The sequence below is a fragment of the Geotrypetes seraphini genome, chromosome 4 (genome assembly GCF_902459505.1).
Source record: "Geotrypetes seraphini chromosome 4, aGeoSer1.1, whole genome shotgun sequence".
Lineage (NCBI taxonomy): Eukaryota > Metazoa > Chordata > Amphibia > Gymnophiona > Dermophiidae > Geotrypetes > Geotrypetes seraphini.
Genome location: NC_047087.1, coordinates 124,865,824 through 124,882,834, shown reverse-complemented (window position 1 = coordinate 124,882,834; position 17,011 = coordinate 124,865,824). Strand labels below are relative to the sequence as shown.

The 17,011-nt window shown below is 42.6% G+C and overlaps 1 protein-coding gene across 1 annotated transcript in view; it reads right to left on the bottom strand.

Annotated features, from left to right (window-relative positions):
- Positions 1-17,011, bottom strand: part of TBX19 (T-box transcription factor 19) — a 95,919-nt gene that overhangs the window by 42,077 nt on the left and 36,831 nt on the right. Inside the window, exon 3 of the mRNA XM_033942921.1 lies at positions 8,689-8,823. Coding sequence (XP_033798812.1) covers positions 8,689-8,823 — 135 coding nt within the window. The remainder of the gene's footprint in view (positions 1-8,688; positions 8,824-17,011) is intronic.

Below are 17,011 nucleotides of genomic sequence, written 5' to 3'. Positions count from 1 at the left end.
TTAATGTCATCCTTTGTATATAATGCAACACCACCTCCCAATCTACCCTCCCTGTCCCGGCGAAGCAGGTTGTAACCTGGTATGACCATGTCCCACCCGTGTGAGTCTGTGAGCCAGGTCTCAGATATTGCCACCACATCCAGGTCGGCATTCCTTATTTCTGTTTCCAGATCCAGTATCTTGTTTCCCAAGCTGTGTGCGTTAATGTACATAGCCTTCCATGTTGTGTTTTTATTATGTCTTAGTGGGGATATTCCTGTTTGAGTTACTTGGACACTTTTAGCATTATTTGCATATTTGGTATTCTCTCTAGACCCAGAGCTATATCTCGTACCTGACCCGGACTCCCCAGACCCAGAGCTACAGTGTGTACCTATCTCAAAAACGGAAATGTGTGTATCCTGTGGGGGAGTTCCCGCATGGGCTACTTGAACTCCTTTCACAAAATTTGCAATGTGTATACCCCTGCTGAATCCAGGATTACAATGTGTACTGCCCTTAGTCCTGGAATTAGTGTGTACACTCCCCGGACCCAGAATTGCAATGTGTAGTCCTCCTAGATCCTGAATTACAATGTGACCCCGAATTGTAATGTGAACCTTCCCTAGACTCGAAAGTGTGTATACTAGTTATCCCAGCCTCAAAAAAGTATTGACAGTTTAGCCCACCAGGTAGGTAATTTGTGCCCGTACCCTCCCCCAACTTACCTAGTTTAAAGCCCTGTGAAGTAGGCGGGCTAGACGGTGTCCAAGGACATTCTTCCCTCTTCTGGTCAGGTGTAACCCGTCTTGTCCCAGTAGTCCCTGCAATGCATCTCCATGGTGCAGGAATCCGAAATTCATCTCCCTGCACCATCCCTGCAGCCAGTTGTTAGCCCTCTGGATGCGATCCTCCCTGGCACTGCCCTTGTCCCTTACCAGGAGGATCGAGGAGAAGACCACCTGCGCATCCATTCTCCTCAGCTTCTCACCCAGGGCCCTGAAGTCTTCAGATAAGCTGTTCCCGGTGCTCCTGGCGGTGTTGTTGGTCCCAACGTGGATGAGGATCATGGGGAAGTGATCTCGGGGCCTGATGAGTCTGTCAAGGCAAGCGGTTACATCCCGGATCCTGGCCCCTGGCAAACAGCAGACCTCTCTTGATTGCAGGTCCGGCCTACAAATTGGTCCCTTGGTGCCCCTTAGCACCGAGCATAATCCGTTCCAGGAGCATAATCCGTTCCAGGAGCATGCTCGTAATCCAAAATGCTCGTTTATCAAAGCGAGTTTCCCCATAGGAAATAATGGAAACTCGCTTTGATACGTTTTCCCCCCCCCCGATAACCGGCATCGCTCCCCCCGCTCTCAAAGGCACCCTCGCTCCAACTGGCCCCCCCCCCCGTGTGAACCGGCCCCCCCCCGCCTGAACAACTTAAACTTACCCCCCCCCCTCGTCTGGCACTGGCACTCAGGCACAGATCGTGCCGGTGCCTAGAATATCTTCCGGCTTCTGCCTGCCTTGAGCATGCATCTGCGCATGCTCAAGGACTTCTAATTCTCCCTCTCGCTGAGAATCTGGATGCCGGTTGGAGCGAGGGGGCCTTTGCGAGCGGGGGGGGGGGAGCGATGCTGGTTATTGGGGGAGGGTGCTCACAAATCGAGTCAACACTCGGTTTGCGAGTCAAAAGTTTGCTGAGTGTTTTGCTCGTCTTGCAAAACACTCGCAAACCGAGGTTTGACTGTATTATTATTAAGACTTAGCCAAAAGGAAAGATTTATAAACTATAAAGAGTTTTACCTCATGCAAAACTGTCATTTCTTTAATAAGACATTAACTATTTTTCCGAGGCCCTCCAAGTACCTACAAATCCAAAATGTGGCCCTGCAAAGGGTTTGACTTTGAGACCACTGATCTAAGGGTATACATTTAACCTGCAGCACCAGACAAGATTGCCCTCTTTCTCCCCTTCTTTTTAATATGGCCTTAGAATGATTACTTATTGCAATTAGGAACTCTAATGATATTAAAGGTATTGGACCTCCCAACACAAAAACTTAGCTTATGCAGATGGCCTGTTAATCTTTAGTATGGAGCCCAATACTTCATCTGGTCTCGAAGTTTTCTAAAATCTCAGGTATCATATTAATTGAGATAAATACAAAGTTATGCCTCTAAATAACAATATCTTTTTCAATCAAAAAGACTCCTCTTCCTTTAAATGGTCTCCCTCCTAACTAAAATATCTAGTTATATTATTCAATAAAGACAGATCTACTGATGTCTTTAAACCTAATAGTACTTCAATCTAAAATTACTAAACTTACTACTCAATGGTTGCCTTATTATCTTTCTTGGTGGGGATGACTGTAACACCTATTGTGAATTACATTCTAAGCATGCTATCTAAATTGGCTCCACACTCTTTCTACAAGGATATTGATACAACACTCACTAAATTCATATGGCACAATAAGATACCATGAATTTCCATACACTCCTTAAAAGCTTCAAGACAACATAGAGGCATGGACTTTCCTGATTTTTATACTTTTCACTTGGCTGCCTTATTACGATATGATACTCATTGGATGATTAACCTTTCTAACAACTCTACCATTCCTGCTTGGCAAGTCATCGAATCCATGATGATAGATCCAATCTCTTTAAAATGCATATCTTATCTCTCAAAACATGCTATTCCATCTCATTTAGATGCTTTACATGCTACAAAACATGCCATTCATCTTTTAGAGAATTTTTTACCCAATCGAAGTAACAAATCATTGTCTGCCGCTGTTTGGAATAATTCTGAAATTCTCATTAATAACAAACTCTTTCATTGGCCATTATGGATTTAAAAAAGGGAATTTGGTATCTAATCCATGTAATATCTAACAATTTAACTACAAAAACATTTTTCTCAACTACAAAAAAACATTTGATCTTTCTTCTACTGATTTTTTTTTATAAATGGTTACAATTAAGACATTATTTATCTAATTTAAAATGGCTATTAGAAGATAATACTCCTGTCTTAGCTAAACTTCAAGAACTCTGTACCATAGGATATTCAGTGGGGCACACTACCTCATTATACTATAAATTTTTTTGTAAAGCCTCATTCCCACTGAAGAATAAAACTAAAACACTTTGGTCTGAGGAAACTACAATGGACTGGTTCAGATGAACAATGATCCAATTTTTTCAATTTTTTCTCTTCATCCTACATTATCGACCAGCCTTATGCAAACCGTGTATTTTTTTTATATCACAGAGCTTATTGGATGCCTAGCAAATTTCACAAAACTAATCCCCTCTTCTATTAAACTGCGCTAGCAGTTTGTAGCACAGAAAGCCGTGCTGAATGGCCCACACTGCTCCCGATACTCATAGGAACCCTATGAGCGTCGGGAGCAGCGTGGGCCATTCAGCACGACTTTTTGTGCTACAAACTGCTATCGCAGTTTCACATAAGAGGGGGTAAGTTGTATAACTCCAACAAGAATTGGCACTGTAATTCACAATTGGGTAATCTAATACATACATATTGTTATTTTCAAATCACATGCTATAACAGGTCCTTTAAATCAGTGTTTCTCAACCTGTGGTATGCGTACCCCAGGGGGTATGCGGGTCTCCTGTTGAGGGTACGTAGGCTGTCTGCCACCTGGGATCTCTTCCTGCTTACCCCCCTGCTGAAGCCACTACTGCCAAGTCCTCCCTGCCCCACCCCCAAAGCTGACCCTGCCACCCAACATGCTCCATTCATACCCACCCCCACTGCAGCAGCAATAACAAGGATAGTATGGGCCAGGTGAAGCCCACAAGCCTTCCCCCCTGACATCAATTCTGACATTGGAGAGAAGGTTCCGGGCCAGCCAATTGCTGCTTAGCTGGCCTGGAACATTCTCTCCAATGACAAAATTGATGTTGGGGTGGGGGAGGGGAAGGCTTGTGGGATGGCTGTGGTAGTGGGGGTGGGTGGGGTGGAAATGGAGCATGTCAAATGGCAGGGTTGGCTATGGGGAGTGTGGTGGCAGGTTTGGCTTCGGGAGCAGGGAGAGAGAGAGAGGAAGAAAAAGTTGGACTCATGGAAGGACAGGGATGTTGGTTTAGGAATGGAATGAGGTCTGGAGGAGAGGAAGCATGTAGGAGGCAGAAAGAAAGAAAGAAATATTGGATGCACAGTCAGAAGGAAGTGCAATCAGAGACTCATGAAATCACCAGACAACAAAGGTAGGAAAAATTATTTTATTTTCAATTTAGTGATCAAAATGTGTCAGTTTTGAAAATTTATATATTGTCACTGGCAGCCTCAGGGCAATGGGTCCTAGGGCACCAGTGACAAGAGAAAACTCTTGTGAGCCGCTGCAGGATGCACAAGGAAAAGGAAAGGCAACTGAAGAATAACACCACAGCACCAGGTAAGTATGTTTCTTATAGCATGGACCTAGCTTATTCATAACCCCCCCTCCCCCCATTTAAACCAGCCTTCTTGCATAAGAGTTTAAACAGTTCAAAAGGCCAAAAAAACAATAGTGTCAGAATGCTCCAAAGTACTCAAAATATGGTCCTTCTACTAGTGCACACCATGCTCAAAAAAGAAATGTATTTTCAAACAGTCTCCAGGTTTCTGCTGTCCAATAAAATTTTTTAAAACCCTTTAGCTTGAGTCTCTAAATACTAGAAACACAAAATAAACCCAAAACCCACAGTTCTGGCTTCTCAAATCCATCACAGCTTCTCCAGCTTATCTTTAAAGAAAGTATTTCAATTTTCCAAAACAGCTTCTTGGGCTGATGTCAGCTAACTCAGCCTGCATTAGTGCTATACCACTAAGCCCCAGCATATGACGTGCTGGCCAGGGAGTGTGCCCACAAACCCACCACAGAAAAACACAGAGCAGTCTCCACTTCCCCCACACAGCTCCACACAGCCCTTCCCCCACACAGAGGAAAGGAAAAAAAACCAAAACCCAAAACAGTTCTTTTTTTTTTTTCCAAATATATTTTATTAATTTTGATACAAATACAAGGTGTACAACAAAGTAGAAAACGCACCAAAACCCTGCTCCACTTCACCTTATCTCAAACCTATCCCCCCTCCCCCCCTACCCACCCCACCCCTATCCAACTCCCTACTATTGAACCAGTATAATACATATAATGTAGTCCAGTGCAGACCCAGCGCAATGGAGCTAGGCATTCAATAAATGGCTGCGTGCTCTAGGCGTTAATGTGTCCCAAAAGGGCGCCCAGCAATGACAAAATACTCTTCCCTGAGCAGAATCCAGTGAAGGAAGGCCAAGCCTTTCCATAGAAGCTTGGTGAATCATCAAAGTTCTCCAGCGTGAAATTGTCGGTGAGTCTGTTGTAATCCAGCACAGCAGAATCGCTTTTTTCCCCAGTAGCACCTTCTTTCAGATACCACCAAGCATCCCATCTTTCTCAGGGTTACACAGCAATAAGCATTCAGTAAGCTTATCCAAAAAATATCCAGTTCAAATTAGGCAGTTTAGTTCACTTGCCTTTAGTGCAGCAGACTTCCATTGGCAGGGCCCCATTAGGCAGTTCAGGATACGGCTCCAGCTCTATGGCTTGAAAAATCCTGGTGCACTGGAATCTGCTCTGAACCAGCCTCTACCAGCTCCAAACATTCTGGCTGTTCACAGCCATCCAGAACTCTCAGCCCTGAGCATTCCTGCCTTCCTTGCTGGTCCTTCTTTTCCCTCTGCCCCACCTAGCTGTTCTGCATTCTGGAATAAAAGCCTGCAGCTAAGCCCCAAACCCTCAGATGCAAAGGCTTTCCTGCTGATTCTAGTTTCAGCCTGCACATGATTGCTGGGAACTAGAGAATGACAAGGTGGCTGTTATCCGTGGGTAGCCATGGGTAACCCACCAAAACGGGGGAGAGAAAAGAAGTGGTCGCCGCGGGTATGGGAAGAAGGCCATTCACCACCCTGTGGAGCAGTGAATGGCCTTGTCTCCACAGTGAAGAGAACATGCGCGGTCACTGATCCGTGCAGTCCATCAGCCCCCACTCTCCTTCCTTTAGATCTCCCTCCCTTCCCCTCACCTTATCTGCCAGTGGCATGAGTGAGCGTTTCAACAAGTCGTGTTTGGCTGCCCCAAACCTCTCCTCCGACGCAACCAGAAACAGGAAGTTGTGCCGGAGAAATTTGAAGCAGCCATACGTGACCCGCTTAAAGACTCGTGCATCGAAAGGTACAGAATTTTTTAAAGCTTTTTCTGGGTAGGGGTTAGGAGGGGTCTGCAGGACCACCAGGGTATTTTTAAGCTTGGGGGTGGGGAATGAAGGGATCAGGAGGGGTCCACATCTTCGATGTACAGCAATTAGAAAAGCTTGCAGAGGGAGCCTAGATCTCTTAGCAAAAACTTAACCTCGTGGATAGATACTATAAAAACCACCGGGCAGCCATGGAAGAACTTAGAGCTTGGAGAGTGGGTTGGCTCGAGCTAGGGAGTTGGGGAATTCTGATTCAAGCCCTCAGGACATACATGAGAGCAACAGCCATTGTCCAGCCCATCTTTTCAAAGACCACGGAGAGGATGAGAAAGGAAAACTTAGACTTCAGCAAAGGCAGGGCTTCGGAAGGTAAGCAGGCAGGAAATGCTCCTGTAGTCAAGTTAGAATGCCCTCTATCCATTGAATTCATTATGAAATATGCCCATTTTCACCTACGAAATTATTCATTTTCTTAACCAAGATATCTCAAAACAAAAACATATATTCTGGGGATTCGAACACCATTCGACTTTCTTTATCCAAACACAGACCAGACAACTGTTTTTAATTTGACAGCAGAAGAATACTGCCTTTAGTTTAGTCAGATGGATCATTTCCATTTCAAAAGGAACACATTTTGTATGTCATAAATATTTCTAAGTGGGAACTTTCCAATGCCATAATATTAAAAAGAGAGGGGGGTGCGTATGCCTTTCATACACTAGTAAATAGACTGATGTTCTTTATAATGCAAAACTTTGTGTTGATAAACATTTATAAACAAAGCCCTGCCAGCTGAACATCTCTTCCTTTAGTTCAGCAGCTAGAACTTGGATTTATAAAATGACAATTATCCAGAATATTGTTTCTTTTTATACTTTAATAAGATAAGTTCAGTATAAAACTATTCGAGGCTTGTACGGATAGGATCAGATGGTTTGCGGGGACGGGATGGGGACCAAGCTCACGGGGACAGGACGTGGATGGGTGCGAGCTTACGGAGACGGGACAGGAACAAATTTTTCCCCTGTGTTATTCTCTACTGGGAACTAAGCCAGTGTGTGTGATGTGGAACAGGCAAATCTGCTCTCCTGCTCTCTCTAGAGGCCAAATAAGAAAAGTCCTCAAAATGGTCAGTTTGAGGTTTAAACTAAAGTGAGCTGTTTCTAATGCATCTGCTTCTGGTTTGTGCATTGCTCTGGGGACAGACCTAGCAGGCATAGGCTGAATATCACAATATGCTGTCTATATTTTGCTCTATGGTTGTTACTGATTACATATTTTAAAGTCATCTGCCTTGACCTCTTTGAAAAAAATTAATATTTTCTCTGCGTAGTGTGCTTTGTGGTTTTTTAAAAAAAATTTTGTGGTTACCATTATGTATTAATAAGATTATATTGTGTGTACTGTATATGAAAAATGGATGGAAGAAATTGCACTACAATTAGTATTATTATTATTATGGAGGGTGGAGTCAGGGGTGGAGTTTGGCCGGGTCTGGGGCGGAGTTTGGGTGGGGATACTCGGTTGGTATTTGTTAGGCTTCGGGGGTACTTGGCTTGAAACGGTTGAGAAACACTGCTTTAAATATTTGGCAAAAAAAATTACTTGATATCCTAATTGCTTTAACCCTTCAGATGATACTCTCATATTGGAAATTTGCACATCACTTAAACCTTACTTTTTGGTGCTCTGCTGTGATGATGATACATAATTATCAATGTAAAGCTACTCTTAACATCAATATGGATTACAAGGTTAAGAAAATTTGGTCCCCTATCTCATTGCTATCTGGTATTCCCTGATAAGTTCCAACTTTTATTGCTTTTCAGTAATTATCATCATACCTTATTGTTTTATATGGTTCCTCATCAGTCTCTATGTTTATCTTAAGGATTATATACAGCTCATACTTTTTCTGAATGGTATGGCTTCATAGACTACTGTCATTAATGTTGAAGGCATTACTTGTTTGACTTTATTGTCGTGATATTCTCAGATTCTTGCATTTTCTTATTTGCCTTTAAAAAATTTAAAAATTTCAATAAAAAAGATTGAGACTCTTTTTTAGAAACCAATTAATATTAATCCCCCTTTTAGAAAACCGCGGAAGTGTTTTTTAGCGCAGGCCGGTGCACTGAATGCTCTGTGCTGCTCCCAGCGCTTGTAGGAACTCTAACAGCTTCTAACCACATTACCACATTGTTATGAATAGCCAGCTGCATTATGGAGTTATTGTAGGACCATGAGTGACCTCTAAATTTATCCTAAGCTACTTCAGATTTTATCCATATCTTATCTACATGAGGTAGAACATATTCAGACTTGTGGTAAAAGTTTTATCATAGTCTTATGGACCACCCTAATGTCCTTCTCAGTTACCCAATGATGCAAGAAATCTTCAACCTCCCTTCCGTTGATTAATTTAGTTATATCATGCACAAGCTTATAGATCATGCTACTCACCTCTTCATTTTGGTAAGCAGTCACAGCTATGAACTGAGTTTCAGGAAAGGAGCGGTTGAGAACCATCCTGTGCAGTCCACCCACACGAACAATATGAATTTGTGGCTCATATTTATGCAAAGAGTTCAGCATTATCTGTGTGAATAGAGAGAAATAAAGAAAGAGATCCATCAGCATACAAGATCCTACATCCTAGAGAATAGCACAAAAGCAGCAGGACTAGGAACCATAAAGGATCTAAGTGAGATACCCTTGGATCACGCCTTTTGTAAAACCTCAGAATGAGAACACTAGAACTTACATTTTATAGTCAAGCTTGGCAGTGTAGGACTGTGGTGTTTGTGACTTGCTTGTCTGATATTGTGGCTCATTGCATGGCCAGCAATGACATTTAAAAAAAAAAATAATTTTATTCTTTATTGAGTTTCTATTTTTTATGAATTGTTGCTGGCCTACATTGTACACGTCTATTGCGGGCCTACAGAGACGCATTCAGCTGCCTAGGTCCAACTAAGGCTACTTACTGGCCTAGCTAAGCCCATGCCTAGCCTTAGGCTTGTGTGCCTCCCTAGGCTTTTAGAGGCATCTCCAATGTAGGCGGCCTGCCTCGGGTGGTTTTGTTTTGTTTTTTAGAAAACACGTGTCCTGATTGGTTGGTTAGGCAGCAGTTTGTCGCCTACAATTGGTATGCTGTGGTGTGCTTTAGGCATCCAATCTAAGTAGTTAATGAGCCAATTAAGGGTCTTAACAAGCGATAATTGGTACTTAGGCATCCAAAGGACATAGATGCCACTTTGTAGACACAGCCACAATTTCGTGGACACCCATGTTTAAAACTTGCGCCTAACTCAATAGGAATGGGCGTGGAATGGGCGTGGTTTGGGAAATGACTCAATTTGGGTGTCCTTTGATTCATTTACATAACACTGAGCGACCTAGGACGTCCATATGATGCCTATATTCTAGGTGAATGAAAACCAGATCTCTTTTGAGCTTAGTTTGGGCTTCAAATAGATCTGAGGTCTATGGACGGAACTTAGGCATTCTTTTGGACGTTCTTCCGGAACTTAGGCACAATTTGGATGTCCTTAATGCGATCTGCTAAATTGCTCTCTGGGTTTTTATTTTTGCTTTATTAAGCTCAAAATACATTTAATAAGCCACCACATAAACAGAACACATCAATACAAAGATATTGCTTGCAAAACCTTCTATTTTTCTGGGCAAACAGCAATGCTATTTGCTAATTAGAGGGAAAGATCCATTAATTGAAGCACTGCACATAAAAAACAGCTATATGTTTCTTGCTAAACAGCTACCCTTTCTTCTCACTAAAAATTACTCCAATGAGGTCATTCTTAAAACAGGTGGCTTCAGCAAATAAAGCACATGACAAAAATATATATATTGCATACATAACTTCATTTGCAAAAGCTTAAACACAGATACAGACTTTAGCATGGCTTCTACTTCATTGCAAATGGAGGTTTGCAGCTGCACAATGGGGACCTCATTGTGAGATCATGAAGGTGCACCTGCAAGGTAGAATGCCACAAATAAAATATGTGCTGGGGGAACTGGTTGGAATTTGAACTTATGACCTCTGGAAGAGAAACACCAAGCTTTTACTGATTCAGCTATAGCAACTTCCAGGCAGGTGTCTCTGACTGCCCTGTGATATGATAGCTTGGGAGATCTCTACGGAATGGCCATTTTTGAAATTGTCAAAACTGCTAGATGGCCATAATTTTTTTTTTAACTTATCTATTTGGACATCTCAGCCATCAGGACACCTTGAGCATCAGGACATCTTACTTTATTCGCCATTTTTGACCACAGAAACATCCAAGCTCAAAATATTCAAATGCAGACCATATAGACAAGGGAGGGGCCAGCATTGTAATGGTCTGGCCATACAGACATGCTAATAGAGCAGCAGGGCACTGCTGTGAACTTCACATAAAGGGTACTAGATGTATATATCACTATAAATCACCTAATAATTTCTGGTGAGTCCACCAATACCCCCCAAAACCTAGAGTACCTACCTGTCTACCACTCCCATAATTCATATGGCTGCAAACGGTACCTATATGACAATATAGTATGTTTTTGATGGTCTCACACTTTCCATCATATCTGTAGTGGTTAGAATGGCTTATAGGCCTGGATCTTCCTCTCTGTGGCTCACTAGCCTACCCACCAGGTTACTTAAGACACCTGTGTGCTGCTCTAATAGGATTTACCATTCTAGAGACAGGTACTAGAGACAGGTATGTACTGTTTCATTCAGATCTTTGGGAGTGGGAGGGGCTTAGTGACCACCAGGGCCGGATTAATCAATAGGCCCAGTAGGCACGTGCCTAGGGCCCAAAACTGTGAGGGAGGCCTGCTGAAGGAGGATGACTCGCCTTGCCATTTTTTTTAAACAGCAAAGGCCCCCTCCCGACATTAATGGCAATGGGCCACCCTGCATCAACGGCAATGGCCCCCCCACACATCAATTGCAACAGGCCCCCCCACATCGACGGCAATGCGGCCTTATCTCTTACAGGAAGGTCCTGTGATGACTGCGTCTGCCGGTCCATCCCCCTCCGACATCACTTACTTGCTCCGGAAGAAGTGATATCGGAGGGAGATGGACCGGCAGACGCAGTCATCACGGGACCTTCCTGTAAGAGATCCGGCCGCGTTGCCGTTGATGCGGGAGGGAGGGTAACCCTTTGCCGTTAACTGTTCTAATGGAGCTCAGAGGGCAGAGCCAGCAGCTGCAATGTTTGGAGGGGAAGAGAGAAAGGAGCATGGAAGTGTGGTGGAGGGAGAGAAAGGGGGCAGGGTGGTGGGAAGGATGTATGGAAGGGTGGTGGAGGGAGAGAAAGGGAGCAGGGTGGTATGGAAGGGTGGTGGAGGAAGAGAAAGGGGGCAGATGCTGATGGAATTGGTGTGCAAGGAAAGGGAAGAGAAACATAAGGGGAAAGGATACTGGATGGAATTGGATTGGAGGGAAAAACAGGGGGAAGATGCTGTTGGAATTGGTATGTTGGGAAAGGGGAGAGAGACATAAGGGGGAAGGTTACTGGATGCAATTGGGTTGGATGGAAAGAAAGGGAGCAGATGCTGATGGAAGTGGAGGGAAGGGAGAAGAGAAAGTGAAATGCCAGACCATGGGGGTGTGGGAGAGGGAAGGGGAGGAGAGAGATGCCAGACCATTGGAGGAGGGAAAGGAAGAAGATGGATGCCACACCAAGGGGTGGGTGGGAGGGAGAGAGAGATGGAAGCGAGAGACAGATAATTTCTGGAAGAGGCATAGAAAGAGAGCAGATGCTATATGGAAGAGCAGACAGTGGATGGAAGGAAGAGAATGATGAGAAGATGAGGAAAGCAGAAACCAGACAACAAAGGTAGAAAAAAATTGCTATTTGTTTTATTTATTTATTTTTGCTTTAGGATAAGGTATTATTGTAGCTGTATTGATAATCGTTTATTAATAGAAAATGGAAATAAGATGATACTGTTTATTGAACTAATTTTAATACATTTTTTACTAATTCAGAGATCATAACTTCTTTCCTCAGATCAGTACAGGGATACTGTAACAGCAGTATAGTTTACTGATCTGAAGAAAGAGATTTTAACCTCTGAAAGCTAAGTGAGAAATTTATTAGTCCAATAAAATGTTGGGCACTAAATTTTCTTCCCGCCATGCCCCATGCCTCCTACCCATATGCAAAATATAAATTGGTGGGCTTCCCAAAGCCCTGCCAGCTGAAGATCTCTTCATCTAGGAAGGAAGGGGGGATTTGTTCAGAGATGTTTGGAGGTTGCATAGAAGAAAAACTGTACACTGGCACTGGTATGGTAATCTTTGTTGTTTGTTTTTAATTTTAAAATAAAAGAAATAAAGTGGAAATAAAGAAGTAAATAAGAAAATGGGTAAATACATGGGACGGGGCATGGTGGGATGGGGCAGGGTGGGGCAGGGGGCCCAGTGTACTTGTGTGCCTAGGGGCCTTCGACGAATTAAACCTGCCCTGGTGACTACTGGGGAAGTGTGTGTGTGTATGTGTTAAAGGGGGGGGGGGGGGTCATGATTTAATCCTTTCAGTGGTCATCTGGTTAGCCTGGATACCTTTTTGGCACTTAGACACTTTTAAAACAGGTCTAGCTCAAAATGTCCAAGTGCTGACTTATGCGTTTTTTGGATGTTTTGTGTTTTGTAAAATCCCCTAATATTTGACTATTATTTCTGTATGGATATAGGAACATAGAAACATGACCAGTGATAAGGTCTACTTTATTAAGCAGTAGGAATTGGATAAGGAGTGTATGAATTTTGAATAAATTAAACTAATTTCAAATAGAAGTAAGATGACGGGGCAATCCATAAAACTAACAGGTAGCACATTTAAAACAAGTCATATTATTATTTTTCAATCAGCATACATTTAAGCTGTGGAATTTGTTACCAGAACATGTATACAAAGGGGCCAATATTCAAACCGTGGGAGCAGCTCAGCTAAGTCTCGTGGACAGCGGTGAGCCCAGATATTCAATGCCAAGCCATTTCCAGTGACCAGCATTGACTAGCCAGGTTTTTTTTGGCTGGTGTTAACCGGCAAAGTCAATATTCAGTACTGGCTGGTTAAGTTAATAAAGGCTAAAGGCCTGCTATTTACGTGGCATGATTTGGCCACTAAACCTGACTGGTCAGTGCTCAATATTGCTAGGTTACCAGATGTCTGGATTTATGTGGACATGTCTTCTTTTTAGAGGACTGTCTGGGTGTCAGGATGGATTTTTAAAAAGCAGCAGTTCGTCCTGGTCTTCAAGTTCAGGGCCGCATCGGAAAGGTCTTTAGGCATGCATGGGTGTGACATCATTGCGTCACATCTGCGCATGCTTGGAGGCCCTCCAGACGCGGTTCTGAACTCGGGGAAGAGAGAAAAGGTTTAGGGGGGTGGGGCTGGGGCAGGACGGGGTTTGACTTGGGCAAAACGGGATGAGGCTGGGGTGGAACAGGGCAAGGCCACGTGTCTGGGTTTTACCTTAAGAAAATCTGGTAACCCTAAATATTGCCAGTTTTCACTTGATATAGCCAGTTAACTTTTAGCCACTTGCCGTGAATTTTCAATGGAAATAAATGGCTATTGACATGGATAACCTGGACATACAGATGATTCAACTGGACATACTGGCCTCACTTGTGTATGCTGGACACTACAGACCTATATTTTCCCATAGCCAGGCCCAGCATGTACTTTGCTGTCTGTAAACACCTGCAGCCTTTGCAATGCTAACAACGTTTTTGTTTCCATTCCCTGCTGGGAGGATATTTCTCCAAGGTTCTGCTGAACTGTTATCAGTGCTGTATGACTTCATATGCCAGGCACCCTGGAAAGCCATAAAACTTTTATAATGAGCAAGGATCCCTGCAGGATGATGTGGGTGTAGCGAGATGAAAGAACTTGGTACCAAAACATTTGCTCCCTGTCTCTGAACCAAGTTATGGGAACCAAGCAGCTGGATTGTTGAAAGGTCACCTTTGCCAACTTTCAGCATACAAGGACACTATCCCGAAGATGCACAGAATTGTAAAACCACTAATTAACATCTACAAAGTCATCTCAGCGCTGGAGAAAGAAAGTTCACCAAGAGTTCTCTGTTTCTGCAAGGCCCCCCTACTGGGGAGGGGGGTGGAGGTGAGAGAGGCGTGGACTGAGAGGAGGAGTTAGGTATACATTATTTTATGTACCAATAGGGAATTACATAACCAGAATTCGGGGATGGACTTTTTTGGAACAAAGGAAGAATTGCTCTGTATAAAAAACACGTGTATTTTAGGTAGAGCCAGAGAGATTTGCTTACTTATGCTGCAGGGAACTGCTAGCCCCCTGCTAAGCATATGAGTGTTAGTTCTGCTCTCCATTGCATATTCTGAACTGACAATATATTTACTACGCCTTTGCTACTGCCATTTTTGTAACCTTTTATACTAACAATAAACAAATATTGTCTGTTTTTGAACATACAATGCTGTCTCGTAGTCATTCCAATGAGGTAAAATAAGTGGCATTACTTCACTATCTTGCAATGAATATTTGCAGGTACCCAGGTAAACACTATTTAACTGGTCAGTAGTTATTTCTGGCCTGTTAAATAGCTTTGAATATGGGGTGGGGAAGTAGTTAGCATAGCTAAGTTTAAAAGGGTTTGCACAAATTCCTGGAGGAAAAGTCCATAAACAATTGCTATTCATGTAAGCTAGGGGGAAAACCCTATTTATCTCTTTGTTTGGGTAATAAGGAATGGATTTGTTCCTAGTGTAAAGGGGCGATAAAATTATTCTGTGCAGCCATGCACTTGCATTGTACTTGCTAGTCGCCCTGGCAACCAGGGTGTAAACATTCCAGATGCTGCAGTTGCTGGTGTGAGTCAGTTGGGAGGGAGCTATGATAGTGTGTGGTCTATATTAAGTTGTTCTGCTCTCATAGCTGAAATTTGGTTGATTCCTTGAGTGTACACCTTGAAACCTTTTTTTATTTTTTATTTTTTCCAATTCTTTATTCATTTTCAAATTTACAATAAGTGTAACAATATATTCAAACAAATTAACAATAATTATATCACTTAATAATCATCAATGGTACAAAATTCAGGGATCTCAAAGTCCCTCCTTGTGGGCCGCAATCCAGTCGGGTTTTCAGGATTTCCCCAATGAATATGCATTGAAAGCAGTGTATGCACATAGATCTCATGCATATTCATTGGGGAAATCCTGAAAACCTGACTGGATTGCGGCCCTCAAGAAGGGACTTTGAGACCCCTGGTACAAATGATATGTTTTTAACTCCCACCCTTCCCACCCTTTCTTATCATATAATCAATACCTTATACAATATGTAACATAAATTTACCCTTCCCTCCCCCCTCACAATCGAACTTGTAAATTTAAGGCGGAAAAAAAAAAGTAAATAAATAAAATGCCATCTAATCGGTACAATACTTTGTAAATGGCTCCCACACATCCAGAAATTTTCTGAAAGAACCACTCTGTATTGCTATAAATCTCTCCATTTTATAAACCTGACATAAGGAATTCCATCAGAAATTATAATTTAATCTACTCCAATTTTTCCAATTATACGTAATTTGTTGAATAGCAAATAATAACAAATTATTATTTATAATGAAACCTTTTCTATAAAAGTTTAAGGGAGACTGTGTGAATATGTGTGAGGTTTAAAAGAAAGGAATCAACCTGGTAAGAAAACTGAATGGTGAAAGACAGAGTGGCTGAAAGAGCAAACGCGAGATGTTAGGCCTGCTCTTGAATGACTGTTTATAGCGGAAATAGGGATTTCTAAAATAGAAAAAAGTCCCTAAGAAGTGTGCATTTGTGCTGAGAAGCTTTGATGACTGGCAGCCTGGTAAATCTTTGGGCGATCCACGGATCTTTGGTTCTAGAAACTCAGGTAGTGTGAAGAAGATGGAACCCAAGTGGAGAAGAGAAATGGACGATCTTAAGGAACTATTCCAGCAACAAGCCATTGCCTTAGAGAAGGAAACGGAGCATCAGACTGGCCTGTGCTGTTATAGAGGTCAGTGAAATTCCTACTGTTTCACAGCAGACATAACAGGCTACAGCACTGTGCATTCCTAGAGATAAGCGAATACCCAATTTTGGGGGTTATCAATTGAGAAAGCAAGGTCAGCATTGAAAGTGTTGAGCGTTCCTCCAGAGGATCAGTGGGATGTAGTACTTGACCATTTAAGAGGCTCAGCTTATGAAATAATAAAACTGTATCGACCCCGAGACAAGCATGATGTGGTAGAACTATTTTTATGGTTGGCAAAGGAGTTTGGGGATAAAGTTTCTCTCAATGTGTTTCCCCTGGTAACTGCCTGGAAGCAGTTACCAGGGGAAACAGTTTGTATTTTTGGCTGTTGTCTTCAAGAAAAGATGAATAAAATTCTTGACTGAAAGGCTACAGCGATAATTGATGTGGAGGAGGCTCTAAGGAAGCATCTAGTTATTGGGCTGTGTGTGATGATTCCCTGAGGTTGGAAGCAAAGAGGAGATCTAAAGAACTAGAAAGTTTGTGTTAGGAAGATCTGTTGGCTCTGCTGATCATATGGTCTGAGGAAGAAGAGAACTTAGGTGCTGAAAGAAAGAGAAATATTAAGATTCTGTAGAGAAGAAATTAAGTGGGAGTAAAAACAGCAGATATGCTGTCTGAAGCCATTCGGCAGTTGAAAGCAGTGGTTGAGAAGCTTAGATCTCTAGACTCAAAGAACAGGGATCTTGAACAAAAACAACAAAGTC